Source organism: Piliocolobus tephrosceles, chromosome 9 (assembly GCF_002776525.5).
Source record: "Piliocolobus tephrosceles isolate RC106 chromosome 9, ASM277652v3, whole genome shotgun sequence".
NCBI lineage: Eukaryota > Metazoa > Chordata > Mammalia > Primates > Cercopithecidae > Piliocolobus > Piliocolobus tephrosceles.
Genome location: NC_045442.1, coordinates 66,434,247 through 66,454,890, shown reverse-complemented (window position 1 = coordinate 66,454,890; position 20,644 = coordinate 66,434,247). Strand labels below are relative to the sequence as shown.

General features: G+C 43.1%; 1 protein-coding gene across 1 annotated transcript in view; it reads left to right on the top strand.

The window, feature by feature from the left end:
- Positions 1-5,468: 5,468 nt before the first annotated feature.
- Positions 5,469-20,644, top strand: part of PPA1 (inorganic pyrophosphatase 1) — a 29,575-nt gene continuing 14,399 nt past the window's right edge. The window contains exons 1-4 of the mRNA XM_023205031.2: positions 5,469-5,634; positions 8,639-8,697; positions 19,503-19,556; positions 20,390-20,509. Coding sequence (XP_023060799.1) covers positions 5,571-5,634; positions 8,639-8,697; positions 19,503-19,556; positions 20,390-20,509 — 297 coding nt within the window. The 5' untranslated portion in view covers positions 5,469-5,570. The remainder of the gene's footprint in view (positions 5,635-8,638; positions 8,698-19,502; positions 19,557-20,389; positions 20,510-20,644) is intronic.

Here is a 20,644-nt window from a genome sequence, read left to right as displayed (position 1 = left end):
GATCACGAGATCAGGAGATTGAGACCATCCTGGCGAACAGGGTGAAACCCCGTCTCTACTAAAAAAATACAAAAAACTAGCCGGGCGAGGTGAGGGGCGCCTGTAGTCCCAGCTACTCGGGAGGCTGAGGCAGGAGAATGGTGTAAACCCGGGAGGTGGAGTTTGCAGTGAGCTAAGATTCGGCCACTGCACTCCAGCCTGGGCGACAGAGCGAGACTCTGTCTCCAAAAGAAAAAACAAAGTGGAGGCCAGCCACGGTGGCTCACACCTATAATCCCAGCACTTTGGGAGGCCAAAGAAGGTGGATCACCAGAGGTCAGGAGTTCAAGACCAACCTGGCCAATATAGTGAAACCCCGTTTCTACTAAAAATACAAAAATTAGCCAGGCATGGTGGCAAGTGCCTGTAATCCCAGCTACTCGGGAGGCTGAGGCAGGAGAATCACTTGAACCCAGGAAGGCAGAGGTTGCAGTGAGCCGAGATGGCACCACTGCACTCCAACCTGGTGACAGAGGGAGACTCTGTCTCAAAAAAAAAAAAACCAAAAAACCTCATTTCATGAAGATGAAGGAATGGCTGGCTGCCCTGAGGCAAAGGTGTGCACAAGACAGTAGTTTCTTTTTATTTTATTTTATGTATTTTTTGAGACAGAGGTTTTGCTCTTGTTGCCTAGGCTAGAGTGCAGTGGCGTGATCTTGGCTCACTGCAACCTCTGCCTCCTGGGTTCAAGCGATTCTCCTGCCTCAGCCTCCTGAGTAGCTGGGATTACAGACATGTGCCAACACGCCCAGCTAATTTTTGTATTTTTAGTAGAGATAGGATTTCGCTATGTTGGGCAGGTTAGTCTTGAACTCCAGACCTCAGGTGATCCGTCCTCCTCACCTCCTAAAGTGCTGGGATTACAGGCGTGAACCACCACACCCAGTCTCTTGAACAAAATCAGGATTCTGCTAGAAAAGAGAAGGTAATATGGCCATTGGGTAGGGAGCTAGCAGTGTTTGGTATAATACCCTCCATCTCACCCAGACTCTCTCAGTAAATGACACACCATTCAACTCAACCAGTTCTTGTAGCCAGAAACCTGGGACTCATTCTCAAATCTCCACTTCTCTCCTCTTCCACACTATTCAATCAATAATTCCATTGATTCTACCTTGAACACAGCTCTGTATTCAGCCTACTCTTTTGCCACCCAAGTTCAGGAAACCACCACCATCTTTCATCTGGGGCGCTGCAGTGGATTGCATTGGTCTCCCTGCCTCTAGTCTTATTAAACCTCAATCCAAGTTCTAAGCTGCTGATAGTACCTTTTCTTAATGCAATTCTGATCATGTTATTTTCCCATTAAAAACCCTTCTTAAGTTTCCCATTGCTCTTGGGAGAAAGTTCAATCCTCATATAATGCCTTCCAAGGCTTTCTAGCGTTTGGCCCTATTTCTCTAGTCTCACCTCTTTTTTTTTTTTTTTTTTTTTTTTTTTTGAGATGGAGTCTTGCTTTGTCGCCAGGCTGGAGGGCAGTAGTGCGATCTCAGCTCACTGCAACCTCTGCCTTCCGGGTTCAAGAGATTCTCCTGCCTCAGCCTCCTGAGTAGCTGGGATTACAGGTGCACGCCACCACGTCCAGCTTATTTTTGTATTTTTTAAATAGAGACAGGTTTCACCATGTTGGTCAGGCTGGTCTCAAACTCCTGACCTCATGATCTGCCAGCCTCGGCCTCCCAAAGTGTTGGGATTACAGGCGTGAGCCACCGCGCCTGGCCTAGTCTCACCTAACCATTTTCTGGCTTTGGCCTTGTCCCTTTCGCCTTATTAATCCCATCTCATTCAGATTGCAGGTTACAGGTCACTTCCTGAAGAAGTTTTCTGTTCCCATAATGTAATGCCCTGTACTTTCTTTCTTTCTTTTTTTTTTGAGACGGAGTCTCGCTGTGTCGCCCAGGCTGGAGTGCAGTGGCCGGATCTCAGCTCACTGCAAGCTCCGCCTCCCGGGTTTCCGCCATTCTCCTGCCTCAGCCTCCTGAGTAGCTGGGACTACAGGCGCCCGCCACCTCGCCCGGCTAGTTTTTTGTATTTTTTAGTAGAGACGGGATTTCACCGTGTTAGCCAGGATGGTCTCAATCTCCTGACCTCGTCGTGATCCACCCGTCTCGGCCTCCCAAAGTGCTGGGATTATAGGCTTGAGCCACCGCACCCGGCCCCTAATGTCTTGTACTTTCTATATCACTTTACTCACCCAAATTGATTATAATTATCTGTTGAAGTCTGTCTATCCTCTAGACTCTAAGTTCTGACTATAAGGCCTTGTAGGGCTACATCCCTACCCACCTATCACAGAGCATGACCACAGTAAGTGTTAAAAAAGACTTAGTTATAGATTTGAAAGTTTTCATGTTATAGGACTTTTAGATGGTAGTTGACACCAAAGATATACATGAGATAATCTAGACAGAGAGTATCTCTCTAGAGAGAGAGAGAGAGAGAACATGAGAAATAAGAAAGACAATGATGATTAAGATGATGAAATGAAGAAGACTGAGAGGGAGAATGAGAAATGAGTAGCAAAGAAGTGGGAACGGGCCAGGCATGGTGGCTCACACCTGTAATCCCAGCACTTTGGGAGGCCAAGGCAGGCGGATCACGAGGTCAGGATTTCGAGACCAGTCTGGCCAACATGGTGAAACCCCGTCTCTACTAAAGGTATAAAAAATTAGCTGGGCGTGGTGGCATACCCCTGTAATCCCAGCTACTTGGGAGGCTGAGGCGGGAGAATTGCTTGAACCCGGGAGGCAGAGGTTGCAGTGAGCCGAGATCGCACCATTGCACTCCAGCCTGGGTGACAGGGCAAGACTCTGTCTCAAAAAAAAAAAAAGTAGGAAGAACATGCGAAGAGAATGCAGTCATGGCCTGGCACCGTGGCTCACGCCTGTAATCCCAATATTCTGGGAGGCTGAGGTGGGCGAATCATTTGAGGCCAGGAGTTTGAGGCTAGCCTGGCCAACATGACAAAACCCCATTTCTAATAAAAATACTACAATTAGCCAGGCATGGTGGTGCATGCCTGTGATCCCAGCTACTCAGGAGGCTGAGGTACAAGAATCACTTGAACCTGAGAGGTGGAGGTTGCAGTGAGCCGAAATCACACTACTGTACTCCAGCCTGGGTGACAGAGTGAGACTCTGTCTCAAAAAATAAAAAAAAATAAAAAAAAAAAAAAAGAGAATGTAGTTGCAAGCCAAAGAAGTAAATTAGAGACACCCAATAGGGTCACCCAGAGCAAAGGGGACAGGATATGGACTGGAAAGTGCCACTAGATTTGGTCACTGAGAAAGATAATATTTGAGAAGAGATGGACTCCTTCTTTGTCAAACGAATGTACTTAAGAAGGTATTCTTCACCTTTTCATTAATTCCTCTACCCATTCATCCAGCAAAGATTCAATAAACATCTACTCTAGGCTGTGTACTGTGCTAGGCCCTAGGGAGACATAGTAGACCAAGGTCCTTTTGGGCCTATAGGCTCACTACACTTGACTGCAAAGGAAATTTACAATGCACCAGGGCTGGGTGTTTTACCAGAGCTGGTACTGACTGGCTCCCTGAATACATTCGATGAAACAAGAGCCAGTGTGCAAGTTCGGAGGTCAGTGAGACTTTATTATCTTGCTCTGAGCTGGCAGGAGGCAAAGGGAAAGTGTACGTAGAACACTATTATTGCATCACTGCTGTCTTCTTAAGTCAGTCACAGATGAGAGTCTGGGTATTTCCAAGAAAATTGGTTCCATCTGCTCAAAGGCAGAAAAGTGATAGAGCAGTCCAATCAAAAGAGCATCTCCCTTAAAATATTCTCTGAACTTGATCCTATTTTTTTTTTTCTTTTTTGAAACTGAGTCTCGCTCTGTCACCCACGCTGGAATGCGCTGGCATGATCTCCGCTCACTGCAACCTCCGCCTCCTGGGATCAAGTGTTCTCCTGCCTCAGTCTCCCGAGTAGTTGGGATTACAGGCGCGTGCCACCACGCCCAGCTTATTTTTGTATTTTTATTAGGGACAGGATTTCACTGTGTTGGTCAGGCTGCATTCGAACTCCTGACCTCAGGTAATCTGCCCACCTCGTCCTCCCAAAGTCCTGGGATTGAAAGCGTAAGTCACCATGCCTGGCCTTGACTCTAATTAGTGACTAAACTATTGCTTCACTATTTTTTTTTCCTGCCCTTTTGTTATAACTGCAGTAAAACGGTGTGGTGCAATGTTCAAAAACATCAGTGAATCACAGCCTTCTGAAAATTAATGGGTGTCAGTGGGGTTTGGGAGTTAGATAGATACAAAGGGAGGGACACCATAACTAACTGGAGATCTTACTAGGTTTTCATTTAATATTCATTTTTTACAATAGACATTGTTTTGAAAAGAAGAGTTTAATTGAAAATGTCCTTAAGACACATTATCTTTAATGCTCTAGAAAAACTGTTATTTAAATAAATCCTGGCCATGAAAATTTTTTAACAAATAAAACTAGGCATTCTTTGAAATGTAAATCATAATTTCCTAATTTATATTGAGGATTTTGGATATACTTTTTTTCTTTAACATGTATGCCCAGGGAGGTAGGTAAGTGATGCAAATATTTGCCCATTGCCTCTATCAGACTTTAGTTTTTGGGGTCTGGCCTGACATGATGAAATATAAACAGGAAAACAAGCTCAGAGGAGCCAACTCTAGCTCACGCCTGGACCTTCCCAATGCTTCCATCTGAAGCCCCTGGGGACCCAGGTGGGTTAAGTAAGGTGGTGAGGGGGCGGGTAGGGGAAAGGGGGTAGTAAATCTTCCCCCACTGGGGAGGGTGACAGTAACAACTTCCAGAGTGTTTACAAAGACCCAGGCTCTGCTCCAAGCATTTGACGTGTATTAACTCGGGTAATCATCCCAGTAACTCATGAAATAGTTACTATTACTATCTTCGCTTCCCAGATAAGCAACGGAGTCAGAGAGATTATAGAAAGTGAAGGAGCGAGTACCTTACTGGTAGCCAATAGGGGTGTCAGTAATATGGCTCAACTTTATTAAGACGGATCAGAAAAATGCTCACCTTTAAGACCGCAAGCAGGGCCTGTCTGGGGAAGCAGATGACTTACCAACGCGTTTTGAGATAAGGAATAGGTCTGCGGGGAGGAGTGTGTGAGAATCAAAGGTGAGTTCCCTGTGTGCGTGGTCGGCGGTCAACTCCTAGCTAGTCCAAGCTTAGGGCCTGCGCATTTGCCCTCCGGGTCAGAGCCCAACGCCGAAGGAATAGAGTCAGCGCGGGCGGCAGCCACGTGGCCCAGGCTCTGATCCCCGGCTGCAGTCGCAGGCTCTGGGCCCGAGGGGCGGGGCGCGGGAGTGCGGAGTGCGCCTGCGCACGGGGTTGGCCCCGGCGGAGGTGGGAACGCTAGCGGAGCCGCGTTAAAGGCGCCCCCAGCCCCTCCCGCCGGTCCAGTACTCGTAGTGCGCAGGCGCCGGGCTCTCTGCTTGTCTGTCGGCGCCGCGTGCGGGCTGGTGGCTCTGTGGCAGCGGCGGCGGCTGGACTCCGGCACCATGAGCGGCTTTAGCACCGAGGAGCGCGCCGCTCCCTTCTCCCTGGAGTACCGAGTGTTCCTCAGTGAGTGTCTGCGGTCCCCGGCCCCTCCGCGCCCGTCCGCCCATTCATTCCCGGGCCTAGCCTCCCCGGGAGGGTGCGGCCGGCGTTCGGCCCCAAGTCTCTGACGCGTTGTGGGGCCTGGCCGACCCTCACATTACACACTTGCCGCCGCCGGTCGGGGCGGCGGGGGTCGCCTCCAGCCATCTCTCCCCGCTGAACGGCGATGGTCCCTTTCTCACGCCCCGGGGTACCCGAACCTGGGCCCAGCTAGTTTTGTATGTGTCCGGCTCGGACAGGGTCTGATGGGAAAAGGAAATCACAGACCCACCCTGGAAAGGTGCCTGGAGGTAGCATAATCCCTGTAAGAGGATTGCTCAGTTTGGAGGAACGGCGACTCCGAGGGGGGGCAGTGACTTCCTAAAGACCTTAATTCCGCCGCCGTAGCTCAGATTATGGGCGCTGAGCGGAGCCAAGTCCACCCCCTCGTTTTACAGAAGGGGAAACTGAGGCCAGATCGGGAGCCTCTGTGAAGGCGCTGGACCGGTCCTCCGGGGTCCCGGTAGCGCTCCTGCCTCTCCGCCGCCTGTGTTCCCTCAGCACCGATGCTGGGAATCCTTATGAAACAGAAAGCTATTCCTCTCAAATCAAACAGATAACGTCAATCTGGAAGAATGACTGAGAAAGTGCCAAGTTTTTACCTTTGCAAGATTCGGCGTCTAGGGGGGTACCTACCCCGAGTCCTGCACCTAGGGCTGCACGGGGAAACCGGGAGGCTGCAGGCTGGCGCCCTCCACGCTCCTTAGGGTACCACCTTTTTTTTTTGGCCTTGTAGGTGGAGGAAAGCTACTTGGGGTTTTTCTTTATCCTCTTACTCCCCCCACCCCCAGCTACTAGGATTAGATTATGGGCGATAACGAAGGCGTTCGTAAATGTGTCACCACAAGCGCTTCTATTTTAACCTCTTTACAGTTTTATTTGGAAGGAAATGGGCAGGTGCCTCGAACTCTGAGTTGGTGTATGAAGGACGGGGAAGCAGGGAGTAGAGGGGACATATGGGAATAGGCATTGAAGGAACAAAGCTCCTAGCAAAAAGTAGCCTGGTGCGGGAGGAAAAGGAAAGTGAACCGTAAAGCAAACATCTAGCCAAAGGTTAACTATCAGATAAAATCCAGGAAGCGTGAGAACTACCCCCTCCCTCCCCATTTTATTTAATTTTGCAATTAAGCAATAAGGGCAGTGCAGTAACTTTTTTTTTTTTTTTTTGAGACGGAGTCTCGCTCTGTCACCCAGGCTGGAGTGCTGTGGCCGGATCTCAGCTCACTGCAAGCTCCGCCTCCCGGGTTCACGCCATTCTCCTGCCTCAGCCTCCCGGGTAGCTGGGACTACAGGCACCGCCACGTCGCCCGGCTAGTTTTTTTTTTTTTTTTTTAGTAGAGACGGGGTTTCACCACGTTAGCCAGGATGGGCTCGATCTCCTGACCTCGTGATCCGCCCGTCTCGGCCTCCCAAAGTGCTGGGATTACAGGCTTGAGCCACCGCGCCCGGCCTTTTTTGAGACGGAGTCTTGCTCTGTCACCCAAGCTGGAGTGCAGTGGCGGGATCTCAGCTCACTGCAAGCTCCGCCTCCCGGGTTTCCGCCATTCTCCTGCCTCAGCCTCCTGAGTAGCTGGGACTACAGGCACCAGCCACCTCGCCCGGCTAGCTTTTTGTATTTTTCAGTAGAGACGGGGTTTCACCGTGTTAGCCAGGATGGTCTCAAACTCCTGACCTCGTGATCCGCCCGTCTCGGCCTCCCAAAGTGCTGGGATTACAGGCTTGAGCCACCGCGCCCGGCCAGTAACTTTTGACTAATAATTCATGGAACTGTTTTTCTGGAAATAGTGTTGGCTTCAGAATTTCTCTGTAGGAACGGCTTACAGAGGTGACTGGTTAGGGGTGGATCTTCAAGCTATATATGCAGAACAAACACACTGCTTTTACTTAGGTTATTTGCAATTAATATTTTCTCTCTCTATATATAATATATATGTTATATATAATATATTTGTTATATATATCTTCCGTTATGGGAGACCAAAGCTACTTCTAGAATTTGGCACTAGCTGAAGTAACTGTTTTTGTCAAGTGGAACTCTTTGGAACTTAAGAAATACTAATAATTAGAACCCACTATGTAGTTATCAAATTTTAAGTGCTTTATTCTTCCTTAATAGAAATAAACTTTTTTTTAGCTTTATAATATTACATTTGTCAATTTCTTTAAACCTGATAGAGGACTGGACAGACTGCAAAGTCACAATTGACCCTAACGGGACTTTTATGTTTTATTGTTTGTGTTTTGAAACAGAGTCTCGATCTGTTGCCCAGACTGGAGTGCAGTGGCGTGATCTCGGCTCACTGTAACTTCAGCCTCCCGGGTTCAGGTGATTCTCCTGCCTCAGCCTCCCAAGTAGCTGGGATTACAGGCACTTGCCACCACGCCCGGCTAATTTTTGTATTTTTAGTAGAGACGGGGTTTCACCATGTTGGTCAGGCTGGTCTTGAACTCCTGACCTCATGATCCGCCCGCCTTGGCCTCCCAAAGTGCTGGGATTACAGGCGTGAGCCACTGCGCCCAGCTTAGTGTGAGAATAATATCTTGGTTTAAAAATGTGTACTGGTAGGGTGCAGTGGCTCACCCCTGTAATTCCAGCCCTTTGGGAGGCCGAGGTGGGCAGACTGTTTTGAGCTCAGGAGTTGGAGACCAGCCTGGGGAACATGGCGACATGACCTCCCTACAAAAGATACAAAAATTATGCAGGCGTAGTGGCTCATGCCTGTAGTTCCAGCTACTCAGGAGGCTGAGGCTGGAGGATCACTTGAGCCTTCAAGAGGGAAGCAGAGGTGGCAGTGAGCCAAGATCACACCATTGTACACCATCCTGAGTGACAGAGTGAGAGACCCTGTCTCAGGAAAAAAAAAGTGTACTATGTGCATTTAGCAATACATTTAATTACAGTAATAACTTTTTCTAATTTATTTTGCAGAAAATGAGAAAGGACAATATGTATCTCCATTTCATGATATTCCAATTTATGCAGATAAGGTAAGGCATCTTTGTCTTTTGGACACAGTCTACTCAGATCAGCTAGTTCTTCACATGAATTTTCTTATATGTCTCTTAACATGTGCTTAAAATGCCTCGCTGTGCTGTGAGTTAAAGGTCGGTTGATTAGACTGGGCGTGGTGGCTCATGCCTATAATCCCAGCACTTTGGGAGGCTTAGGCGAGTGGAGGCCAGAAGTTCAAGAACAGCCTGTCAACATGGTGATACCCTGTCTCTACAAAAAATACAAAAATTAGCCAGGTGTGGTGGCATGTATCTGTAGTCTCAGCTACTTGGAAGGCTGAGGTGAGAGGATCATTTGTGCCTGGGAGACAGAGGTTGCAGTGAGCCGAGATGCCACCACTGTACTCCAGCTGGGTGACAGAGTGAGACCCTGTTTCAAAAAAAAGACCATTGACTAAATAAGAAGTTAGTCTTAAAAACTAGATTATTTAGTTAAAGAAGCAAATATAACTTGGGGAACGAGAGGAGGCATAAAAGCAAAAGTATTTAAATCTGTCTTGGTAAAAAAAAAAAAAAGAAAGAAAAAATTACATTAGTCCTTTTTGTATGTGTATTTGGAACTAAAGTTGCAATACTTCATTACTGGTTCTAAAATAAACCAGGTAGCCAGTACAGAATTTTGACTGTGGGAATTTTATGAAATAGTAAAAATAAACTAGATTATTCAATGAGTGTAGGAAAATTTAGTAATGGGCTAGTACAGTTAAGATTTGCACAGTTAAGATAGAGTTAATAAAGGTAGGCACACAGACTTCTAAAAGGAAATAGCTGTTCCTGTATATACCAGTGAGAAGAAACCTAACCGTAGCACAGATTGGTAGGTTTACCACAAATTGATAAAAATCTTTACTTTTCTAGGGGAAAAAAAGTCTACAACTGTATGTACCAGAATAGCTGAGTGTGGGGCGATTGTAATCCCACTTAGGAGGCTGTGCTGGGAGGATCACTTGAGCCCAGGAGTTTGAGACCAGACTGGGCAACATAGCAAGACCCTGTCTCAGGAAAATAAATAACAATAAAATATATATCAAAATATTTATGATTCGTGGGACTGCCAGTGACTCTTGGTTTTATTTTCATTTTTGTCTTCTTATATTTTCTAATCTTTTTACAAAGAACATGTGTTATAAGTACAACTTTAAACAGTCATTTTAAAAAAAACCCATCTCTTCTTAGCCTCCTTTCCAATGGGAGTAGTTTGTACTGTATTTAGCAACTTGACACAAGGACAAATATCTTTTTCTTTTTCTACCTTTCAATTTTTTTTCCTTCAGTAAGGAAGTTTGATTCACATTGAGTACAAAGGTTTCTGAGTTGTAAGAATTACATAAGTTATTGACCTTCCTTAGCTAGATGTCAATACACAACACACGTGAACATCACTTTGCAATGCATGTCTAGAATAATAGTAATTTTGTTCTTGTGTGTGTTGTCTTACTGTTTTTCTGGGCGTGACTATCAGATAGAAATAGACAAATTCATTGCACTTCTACCAGGAAGTTTGCTGCAGTTCTGTACTGCCAGAAATTCTAAATTTTGCACTGCTTCCGAGGAGCCTTCCTGGGTAAGACTCCAATTGGAGGCAATGGAGCGAACAGCCCCAGGCCAATTATGTGCCACAAATACAGGAGGGACCTCTAATTGGCATGTGTTTTTCCTGTGGGAGTATCAGCATTGTATTTATTCAGAAACTTGAATTTGTTACATCTGATTTCCTGGGAGTTGATATAAACTGCAGAATCCTTCCCTCTTGAATTGGCCCCATTGGGTAGTCTTGAATTATCTGCTTGTTGTATTATAGTATGTATACCATACGGTAGCATCTCAGACCATTTTGAGCAATGAAGAGGTATAAAATGATGACCCTAAGTTTATTGATAATACCCTGGCATACAGGTGTGCTACAGGAAGAAAACATTTTCTTGACATAGAGCTGTTTTCCCAGTGTTCATAAGTGATTGTATTCCTACCAAGGACCAGAATGATCATAGATGTTTTGGTACCTACTCTTATTGCTGCTTCAAGTTACTCCAAAATAGGAAACAAGCTACATTTTGGTGTCCTGTTAAATGTGTTCACTTAGATTACTCAGGGACACTGAAGTCTTATAAGGGACTGGTTGTGTCTATAAAGTGGATTACTCAAATGAAGACTCTGCCCTTGGCCTGCCCTGTCCCAGCTCAAAAGCACAAGCTCTTATGACTCTGGATTTTACCAGTGGTCTAGACCTCAGTGGACCTTGGGCAGAAGCCTTCCTGTCTGACAGGCCGGAAAGAATTCTTTTGTTTTGTTTTTAAGGAAGTTACTTGTTTGAAACACAAATAAAGGTGTGGTGGACATCATTTTGGATTATAGCCCTTAAAAAAAATCTGATTAACTTGATTCGTTAGAGTGTGATTTTCTTTCTTTTTTATAAAAAAAAATCCATTGTGATGAATTTTACATGAATACATTCTCATGGGCTTGGCCTTGGACTTTATTCCTAATGTGGTCAGTCGTCTGAGGGATGATAATGAGGGAATGTCATGATCAAGTGAGCATGTACCTTTAACACAGCTCAGTCAGCTCCACTAAGGAAAAATGTCCAAGGAGTCATATCCATATCAGACCTTTTTTTTTTTTTTTTTTGAGACAGGGTCTCACTTTGTCAACCAGGTTGACCCAGGTTGGAGTGCAGTGGCATGATCGTGGTTTACTGCAGCTTATACCTCCCAGGCACAAGTGATCCTCCTGCCCCAGCCTCCTGAATAGCTGGGACCACAGGCACATACCACCACGCCCAGCTAATTTTTCTATTTTTTTTGTAGAGATAGGGTTTCCCTATGTTGCCCAGGCTGGTCTCAAATTCCTGGGTTCAAGCGATCTGCCCACCTCAGTCTCCAAAAGTGCTGGGGTTGCAGGCGTGAGCCACTGTGCCCAACCCATATCTGGACCTTTTAATGTGGCTATTCAGTTTGGCATGTGCCGTTAGGTAATCAGTCCAGTCAGTTCTGGGAAATCTTTTAACTTGGGTACCCTGCTTTGATTATTTCCAAATCCAGTGGGTAGAGAAGGTAAAGGCAAGGGCTCACTGGATATTTTTAAATTGCAGGGATGTCCTTTGCTCTGGATCAATTTTAGGATCAAATATAAAAGCACCTATAGCTCAGAGTATCTTCTAACATAAAACTTCTGAGATACCAGAAATTTTCCAAAACATGGTATAAACAGTATGAAACACTGGGTAGATAAAAGCTTTCTGTAAATCTTAAAGTGCTCAAATATCATGACCCGATTTTTTAGTTTTGGAAATCAGATATTTTTTATTTTTCTATTCCGTATCTTAAACTTTCATGTTAAATTCTAATTCTGACAATGTAGGGTTCTATTTTTTTCAGGTGATTGTTAGGAGCATATAGAAGCATATATAAATATGGAATATGTGTTTCTTTTTTTCCCTTCTGAAAGAAAGTCAAGCCTCTAATCAAACAGATTGATGCTTCAGAAACTTAAAAGAATATTATCTACAATTTGGCATAAATGCATTTTTCTTGGGAACGTTTCCATGGTCAAAATTGTTAGTCATTGCAAAACAGAAAAGTTTGACAACTGGAAATGCAGACCCTTGTGCTTGATTTTATAAAGACATTAATATAAACAGATTATGCTTAGAATATCTGTTTTCAAAATGTAGTCATCATAAAGCTTATCTGAAAAGAAAAAATAACAAAAATAGCAGCTTTTTCTTCCTTTTTTTTTTTTTTTTAAGACAGGGTCTCACTCTGTCACCCAGGCTGGAGTGCAGTGGCATGATCTTGGCTCACTGCAGCCTCTACCTCCTGGGCTTGAGCAATCCTCCCACCTCAACCTCCTGAGTAGCTGAGACTACAGGTGCGCACCACTGTACCTGGCTAATTTTTTTGTATTGGTAGAGACAGACTTTGGCTGGTCCCGAACTCCTGAGCTCGAACAATCCACCCACCTCAGCTCTCAAAGTGGTGGGATTACAGGCATGAGCTACCACACCCAGCCAGCAGCTTATTCTTAATTATGACATGACAAATTAAGTTATTGCTCTACATAGGTACATATGGTAGTGTGTGGTAGCAAATACAGGCATTTGTTTGAGCTGCAATGAGTAGAAGATCTATGTAACTGGAAAACAAATGAGTATTTCTAAAAGTTTTGTGTGTATGTGTTTTAATCTCTTTAATAAGTTAATGATCTCCCTTGGAATCTTAACACAATTTGTTGAGCAAATGTTTTTTGGGTTGGTGTAAGTCATGTCTTTCTTTACTAAGTCACAATTCTAAGTGAATAAAGGGCACAACAGTGTGACCTTCGGTCATCATATTTCTTTCTGATAGCTTCTCAAATAGACTTCTGTCACTGTTGATGAAATATTTCAGGTATCCATATACTTTTAACAAATTAGAGTATATCCTTCTAGAATCATATTACCAACGTAGCCAGAACAGAGTTAAGAGCCATTGTCATTTGGTGAGCAGTGAATAAGGTAAAGTATTGTTGGAAATGATGAAATCTGGTATACCTTTTCGAAAGCATCTTTATGGAGATGGAACATTTTCTTTTTAACTACATGAGCTCTTCTGATAGGGATTTTATACTCCAAAACTAGTCTAGAAGTTAAAAAAAAAAAAAAATGGTAAAGTTTGGTTTGGATTAGCTTCTTGCTGTATGTTTATTCTCTAGATAAATTTAGAAGAAAATTCTCTCCACCTCTACTGTTTTTTCTCCAAATTTTATTGCAAAACAATAAAAATTTAAAAACGGAGGGTGGGCTAGGTGCCGTGGCTCATGCCCATAATTCTAGCACTCTGGGGGGCCTAGGTAGATGAATTACTTGAGCTCAGGAGTTCAAGACCAGCCTCAGCAACATGGTGAAACCCTGTCTTTACCAAAAAAAAGAGAAAAAAAAAATTTAGCTGGGTGTGGTGGCAGGTGCCTGTGGTCCAGGAGGGCTGAGGTAGGAGGATCGCTTGAGCCCTGGAGACGCAGGTTGCAGTCAGCTGAGATCGTGCCATTGCACTTCAGCCTGGGTGACAGGTAAGACTCTGTCTCAAAATAAATAAATAAATAAGAGTGGTGGTACCAGAGGGTGATTTTTGTGTTTCTTTCTAAGCCTGGTATTTACTAGATTTCTGAAGTTATCTAGAGAAACACACAGTGAGTCAACTTGAAAATGCTAATGTCAGCCACTTGGTGTAATTCTGTAGTATAGTTCATCGAATTTACCAAATCCAGGATTAGAAATAAGTCTCAATGCCAGGCGCGGTGGCTCATGCCTGTAATCCCAACAGTTTGGGAGGCCGAGGTGGGCAGATCACCTGAGGTCGGGAGTTTGAGACCAGCTTGACCAACATGGAGAAACCCCATCTCTACTAAAAATACACAAATTAGCTGGGTGTGGTGGTGCATGCCTGTAATCCTAGCTACTCAGGAGGCTGAGGCAGGAGAATCGCTTGAACCCAGGAGACTGAGGTTGCGGTGAGCCAAGATTGCATCATTGCATTCCAGCCTGGGCAACAAGAGCGAAACTCTGCCTCAAAACATGAAATAAAATAAATAAATAAGAAATAAGTCTCAATAAGGACACACTGAACTTAACTGCTAAGATTTAAAGATGAGATGTAATTAAATTAAGAGCATGTTCCCTATATATGTACTTAACTGCGTTAGTAATAACAGCCTACCAAATGGCCATAGCCTGTTCATTAGTAAATGACTTGTCAGACTACTGACTTGGTCCACAAGACTCTAACCAGTTTGGAGATGAGACTGGCTCTCACCGTATTACTGTAATTAATATTCCTGTTTAATTAGTGAAGTTATAAGCTTAACCAAGATATAGGAGATATTTCTTCTATTCCTGAAACATTTTTATTTTAAATCTTTTTGATTAATGGAGTGATACAATGTAGACTTGTTGAGTTGCCAATTTCCTTAGAATCTGGACAGCTTTAACATTTTGTTGTAACATCTTGACTACTTGATAAAATGACTATAAATCTGGGAAGTGAAATAGACTTTTATTTTTTTGTAGAGACAGGGTCTATGTTGCTCAGGCTGGTCTTGAACTCCTGGCCTCAAGCGATCCTCCTGCCTCAGCCTCCCAAAGTGCTGGGTTTATAGGCACAAGCCACCATACCTGGCCTGAAATAGACAGTTATATTTCTGACTTTGGGAAGTCAGAGCTAAAGTTATAGTTGGCCTTTTCCCATATCCCCCACTGGTTTATCAGCAAGGTAATTATTGGGTTTACCAAAATCATCCCTTTAGGGAGACTTAACTTCCTTCTTTTCTGAAGCCGTTAACAGAGAGCTGAGAGCTCTGATGCCAGACCAATGACTGAGACTCCAAAGCATGGTAGGATTGGAGGATGGAATTCTGGGAAGTCCTAACAATGGGGGTAACAAGATAGTAAATCCAAGATCCAGCTAAGTAACAGTTGAAACCATTTGGGATTAAAGAAGAAGGAATGAATTTGTAACTGAGTAGTACTAAATTTCTTAAAATCGCTATTTTTTAAGTGCATGAATATTGGAATCATTAAAACGCATAAAAACAGTAATAGTTTTTATAGCAACGGAGTTGCGATAAAATTCATTGAACTTCTCATATCAGTTGCCCTGAAAAATCCTAAATATCACTGTTGTTCACCTAGTGGCAACTCTGAATTATTAGCCAGGATGTCTACAAGAAAGTTGTTCTTTAGTAGTAATTCCTGCTGAAGTATGTGGGACACCCCCTCCTTATAAGTACAGAGCTGGGCAGGATGGCTGGCGCCTGTAATTCCAGCCACTAGGGAGGCATAGACGGGAAGATCGCTTGAGGTTAGGAATTAGAGACCAGCCCGCTCAACATATCCTGACTTCACCTCCAAAAACATAATTAAAAAACAATTAGCCAGGTGTGGTGGTGCACACCTGTAGGCCCAGCTACTCAGGAGGCTGAAGCAGGAGGATTGCTTGAGACCAGGAGTTGGAGGCTGTAGTGAGCTATGATTGCATCACTGTACTCCAGTCTGGGTGACAGAGTGAGACCTCGTCTCTCTGTCTTTTTAAATTTTTTTTTTTAAGAGACGGGTCTTGCTATGTTGGTCAGATTGGTCTTGAACTCTTGGCCTCAAGCAGTCCTCCTGCCTCTGCCTCCCAAAGTGCTAGGATTATAGGTATGAGTTGCCACGCCTGGCTGAGACAAGTATTACTACAGCATCTATATGAATTTGAAAGTGTGCTAAACATTGATTTTTACAGATGAGTCACTCACCCCAAGCTGTAGCATGAGGCCTACAAGCTGGAGTACCTGATTTAGCAGGCGAGAATTCTACCCCTGAACCACCACCAATGCTACCAGCAGTTGATTTGGAATTTCAACTCTTTGGGAGTTAAAATAACTTTTATTTTGTTCATTGCTAGTCTTCAGAGCCTGGAAAAGTAACTGGCACATCCTGGTGGTCCACAAAAAATATTTGTTGAAAAAAATCAATGAATTGACTCTGGCTTTTGCAGGTACTCCCTGCTGTTTTTGCCCAGCTAATTTCTTCTTTTTTTTTTTTTTTTCCTTTTGAGATGGAGTCTTGCTCTGTTGCCTAGGCTGGATTGCAGTGGTGTGATCTCGGTTCACTGCAACCTCTGCCTCCCAGGTTCACGCCATTCTCCTGCCTCAGCCTCCCGAGTAGCTGGGACTACAGGCGCCCGCCACTACGTCCGGCTAATTTTTTTGCGTTTTTAGTGGAGATGGGTTTTCACCGTGTTAGCCAGGATGGTCTCAATCTCCTGACCACGTAATCTGCCCACCTTGGCCTCCCAAAGTGCTGGGATTATAGGTGTGAGCCACCACGCCCGGCCTCACCCAGCTATATTTCTAGAAAGCACCAGACCTTCAGGCTTTTGTTCGCCATAGAATTCTCTCACCATTTTCTGAAGGATGTTTTCTTCCTTGTTATTTCTTTCCTTCCCATTAATTATGTAGATTTATGTTATTAGATAATACTGTTTTGAGAGTCTATACATATTTGTCATTTACTACTATTAAGTGTACAATATAGTTTCTAAACTTTGAATTAGTTATTTCAGCTCTATTTGCTATATCTTTCTTGAAGCAATGTATTCATTTGGTGGCTTTTTTTTTTTTTTTTTGAGACGTAGTTTTGCTCTTGTTGCCCAAGGTGGAGTACAATGGGGCGATCTCGGCTCACTGCAACCTCCGCCTCCCAGGTTCAAGCAATTCTCCTGCCTCAGCCTTCCCAAGTAACTGGGATTACAGGAATGCCTCATTATGACTGGCTAATTTTTATATATTTAGTAGAGACAGGGTTTCTTCATGTTGGTCAGGCTGGTCTTGAACTCCCTACCTCAGGTGATCACTCGCCTCGGCCTTCCAAAGTGCTGGGGTTACAGGCGTGAGCCACCGCGCCTGGCCTGGTGGCGTTTTAACAAAATTAACAGCTAATCTTGGCGAGCTCTTCAGTTGATCTTTCATGTCATAACAGCTCCATCTTGTGAATCTTTAGGGTACTGCTACTGAAAACCGAAAGCCCCGACTTGATCTTTTCACAGACCTACACATCTCATTTTTACGCCTGAGAAGTGGACAAAACTCTTGAAAACTTAGTGGGCAAGGTGAAATGTAGTCAAAGATTAGTTCTGAGGTTTTCTACCCAGGATGAACAATCAGGGTTACATTTTCTAAACCATCTAGTTATTTTAGAGGGATACAGGGATAGAGCAGTTTCTTCAGTCCTAGATTTAAGTAATATCGCCATTCTTTTGGTTTTTATGTTGTACTGTGTAGGTGAGGTGTCAGGAGGCTTGATGCAGAAACCCATGGATGCTTTAGTCTTCCATGGTTTCAGCAGGAACTTAAGATGACAGAAGTTTTACACTTTTGAATTGAAATCAGTGTAGTTTTTCTGCTTGGTCGCAGCAAGGTAATTATTGACTTGAAACCTTTGACTTATTCCCTTGTGGCTATCAGTTCCTGTGTTTTGATGGAAAGTAGCAAAGAAGTAATTCTAAAGAGTGGTGTAACCAAGTGATTTTCATTTTAAGTTAAGTTCTTAAAATGTACTTTACCAGTCTGGGTAACATGGCAAAACTCCATCTCTACCAAAAAAAATTTTTTTTATATATATATATAATATATATAATATATAATATATATGTATATCTATCTTTTATCTATCTATCTTAGCTGGATGTGGTGGCGTGCACCTGTAGCTCCAGCTACTCAGGAGGCTGAGATGGGAAGATTGCTTGAGCCAGGGTGGTTGAGGCTTCAGTGAGTCAAGCTCATGCCACTGCACTCCAGCCTGGGTGGCAGAGTGAGACCCTGTCTCAAAAAAAAAAAAAGAACATTTTATAAGCATAACTGCAGGCCAGGTGCGGTGGCTCACACCTGTAATCCCAGCACTTTGGGAAGCCGAGGCCGGTGGATCACCTGAGGTCAGGAGTTTGAGACCAGCCTGCCAACATGGTGAAATTCCATCTCTACTAAAAATACAAAAATTAGCCAGGTGTAGTGGCACGCCCCTGTGTAATCCCAGCTACTTGGGAGGCTGAGACAGGAGAATCACTTGAACCCAGGAGGGGGAGGTTGCAGTAAGCCAAGATTATGCCACTGCGTTCCAGCCTGGGTGACAGAAAGCAGTTATTACAGATTTAGCTTCATCTGTGCCCTTCGTAGAGGCTGAAAACTGAAAAACTGCAGTTAAAGTTCTATTCCTTGAAAAAAAATAGTATTCTGAATAATTAAAGCTCAAGTTTAAAGAACCTATGCCATATTTAACTCCAGTGTGCAAAATGGGTTGGCAAAGTATGGTTTGTTTTTCATTATGTTTTTAAACTGCACATCTGGGAATTTACTCCCTGAATATATCCATTTTATAGTAGTCAATTTAAGGCTATAAGCCAATTACAATAGAACTATCATTGATTAAAATATTTTTAGAGCATATTCTCTTATCTTCAAAGTCAAAGTCCTTTTGAAGGGGGCTTTATTTCTAAAAACAGCCAAATTGGGAGAATAATATGGATAATGAAGCTGATGAGTTTTGTTTGATGCTAAAACTAAAGTATGACCAAGTAATTAGGCTGACAGGGGTTCGCCTTATAAACTAAAGGATGATCAAGTAATTAGGCTGACTTGGGGTTTGTCTTATAAACCATCTCTGAAATGGAAGCTCTGAAAACATTTTGAGTAATTGCAGTGTCTCTGAAGGAAGTAACACTGGCCTTTGGAGAGTGTTTTGAAGATGGTCTTCTTCAGAGATACAGGTTCTGTTATGTTTATTTAAGAACTGTTTCCTTCCTAGGAACATTCTTTCCACTGTCAATTTTTATTCTGAAACACTTAAAGCATACAGAAAAGTTAAAAGATTTATATGGTTAAGTTGGCTGGGCGAGATGGCTCACACCTGTGATCCCAGCACTTTGGGAGGTAGAGACAGGAGGATCACTTGAGGCCAGGAGTTTGAGACCAGCCTGGGCAACATAGTAAGAGCTTGTCTCTACAAAAAATTTAGAAGTAAATAAAAATTGAGAAGAACTATACAGTAAGCAATCATATACTGACCACCTGGATTCTATAGTGAATATTTTCCTTTAATTGCATTATTTCTTCATCTATCATTCTCTTTTTTTTTTGATGCATTTTGTTGAAAATCCAATTGACTTCAAAGATCTGATACAATGAACAGTTTGACTTTGGAAGAAATAGTTCATGCTCCCTCAAATAACAGATTGGCCCCTGTGACCATCTCACTTTCTCTGTTTTTTCAGGATGTGTTCCACATGGTAGTTGAAGTGCCACGCTGGTCTAATGCAAAAATGGAGGTAATATTTCACTTTACATTTGAGTCAGACTTAGGATATTGGTTTTGATCTAGTCACACTGACTTGATCAAGGATGAACCATCTAAACTCCAAGGTTTTTCTCCATCTGGTCCTAGTCTGTTTTCTAGTTGTGTCTCCCATTGCCAGCAGTCTTCCCTTTGGGCTCCAGCTAAACTCAACTGTTTACAAATATGCCCCAAACTTTTCTTCCCAATATCTCTGCTTCCGATGTTCCCAAAACCTAGAATTACTTTTTCTCCTCTTACTCTCTGTAAGCCCATCACTGACCCCTCCTTAGTCACCCCAGCCACAGATACTCTCATTGGAATTTCAGTTGCATGGTGTTAGTTTCTTTCTGACGATACCTACCATCATTGCCTTTTTGTTATGGATATTTATAACATATTTTATACCACATGCTCTTTTACAGTAATCACATTTTTTGTGTGTAATAAATACCCGAGTATTTGAATAATTTTAAATTCTGTAAAGGAAAATAAAATTGGATAGTGTTTATTTTGCCCTTTTAATAAAAATTACGATATTTTTATTACTCAAACATTAGAATTTATTCCAGGTAATTTTAGTCTTTGCTTTCTAGAATTAGTAAATGTTCTTTTTCCCTTCTTGATAGTTCCTTTATACCTCACATAACCTTTCCACTTAGTGGCTGATTATGGAAGCACCTTAGTTCAATTATAAAATTGTTAGGGATGAAATATATCATTAAAGTGGAATTAGGGAACATAGATACCATAATTCATTTCCTCAGATCCTTATTTGAATAGTATTTCACATCCAAATATGCAACGATTTGAAATTTTTTATTTCAGATTGCTACAAAGGACCCTTTAAACCCCATTAAACAAGATGTGAAAAAAGGAAAACTTCGCTATGTTGCGAATTTGTTCCCATACAAAGGATATATCTGGAACTATGGTGCCATCCCTCAGGTATGTCTTCATACAACTGCTGACAATGTGCTTTTTAACTTACTAAATATTAACTTACTGCTATTAGTAAAAAAGATTTGAATACCTGTGGAGAGTTTTTTCTATGGTAGATTTTAAAAACATAAGAAGAGATAA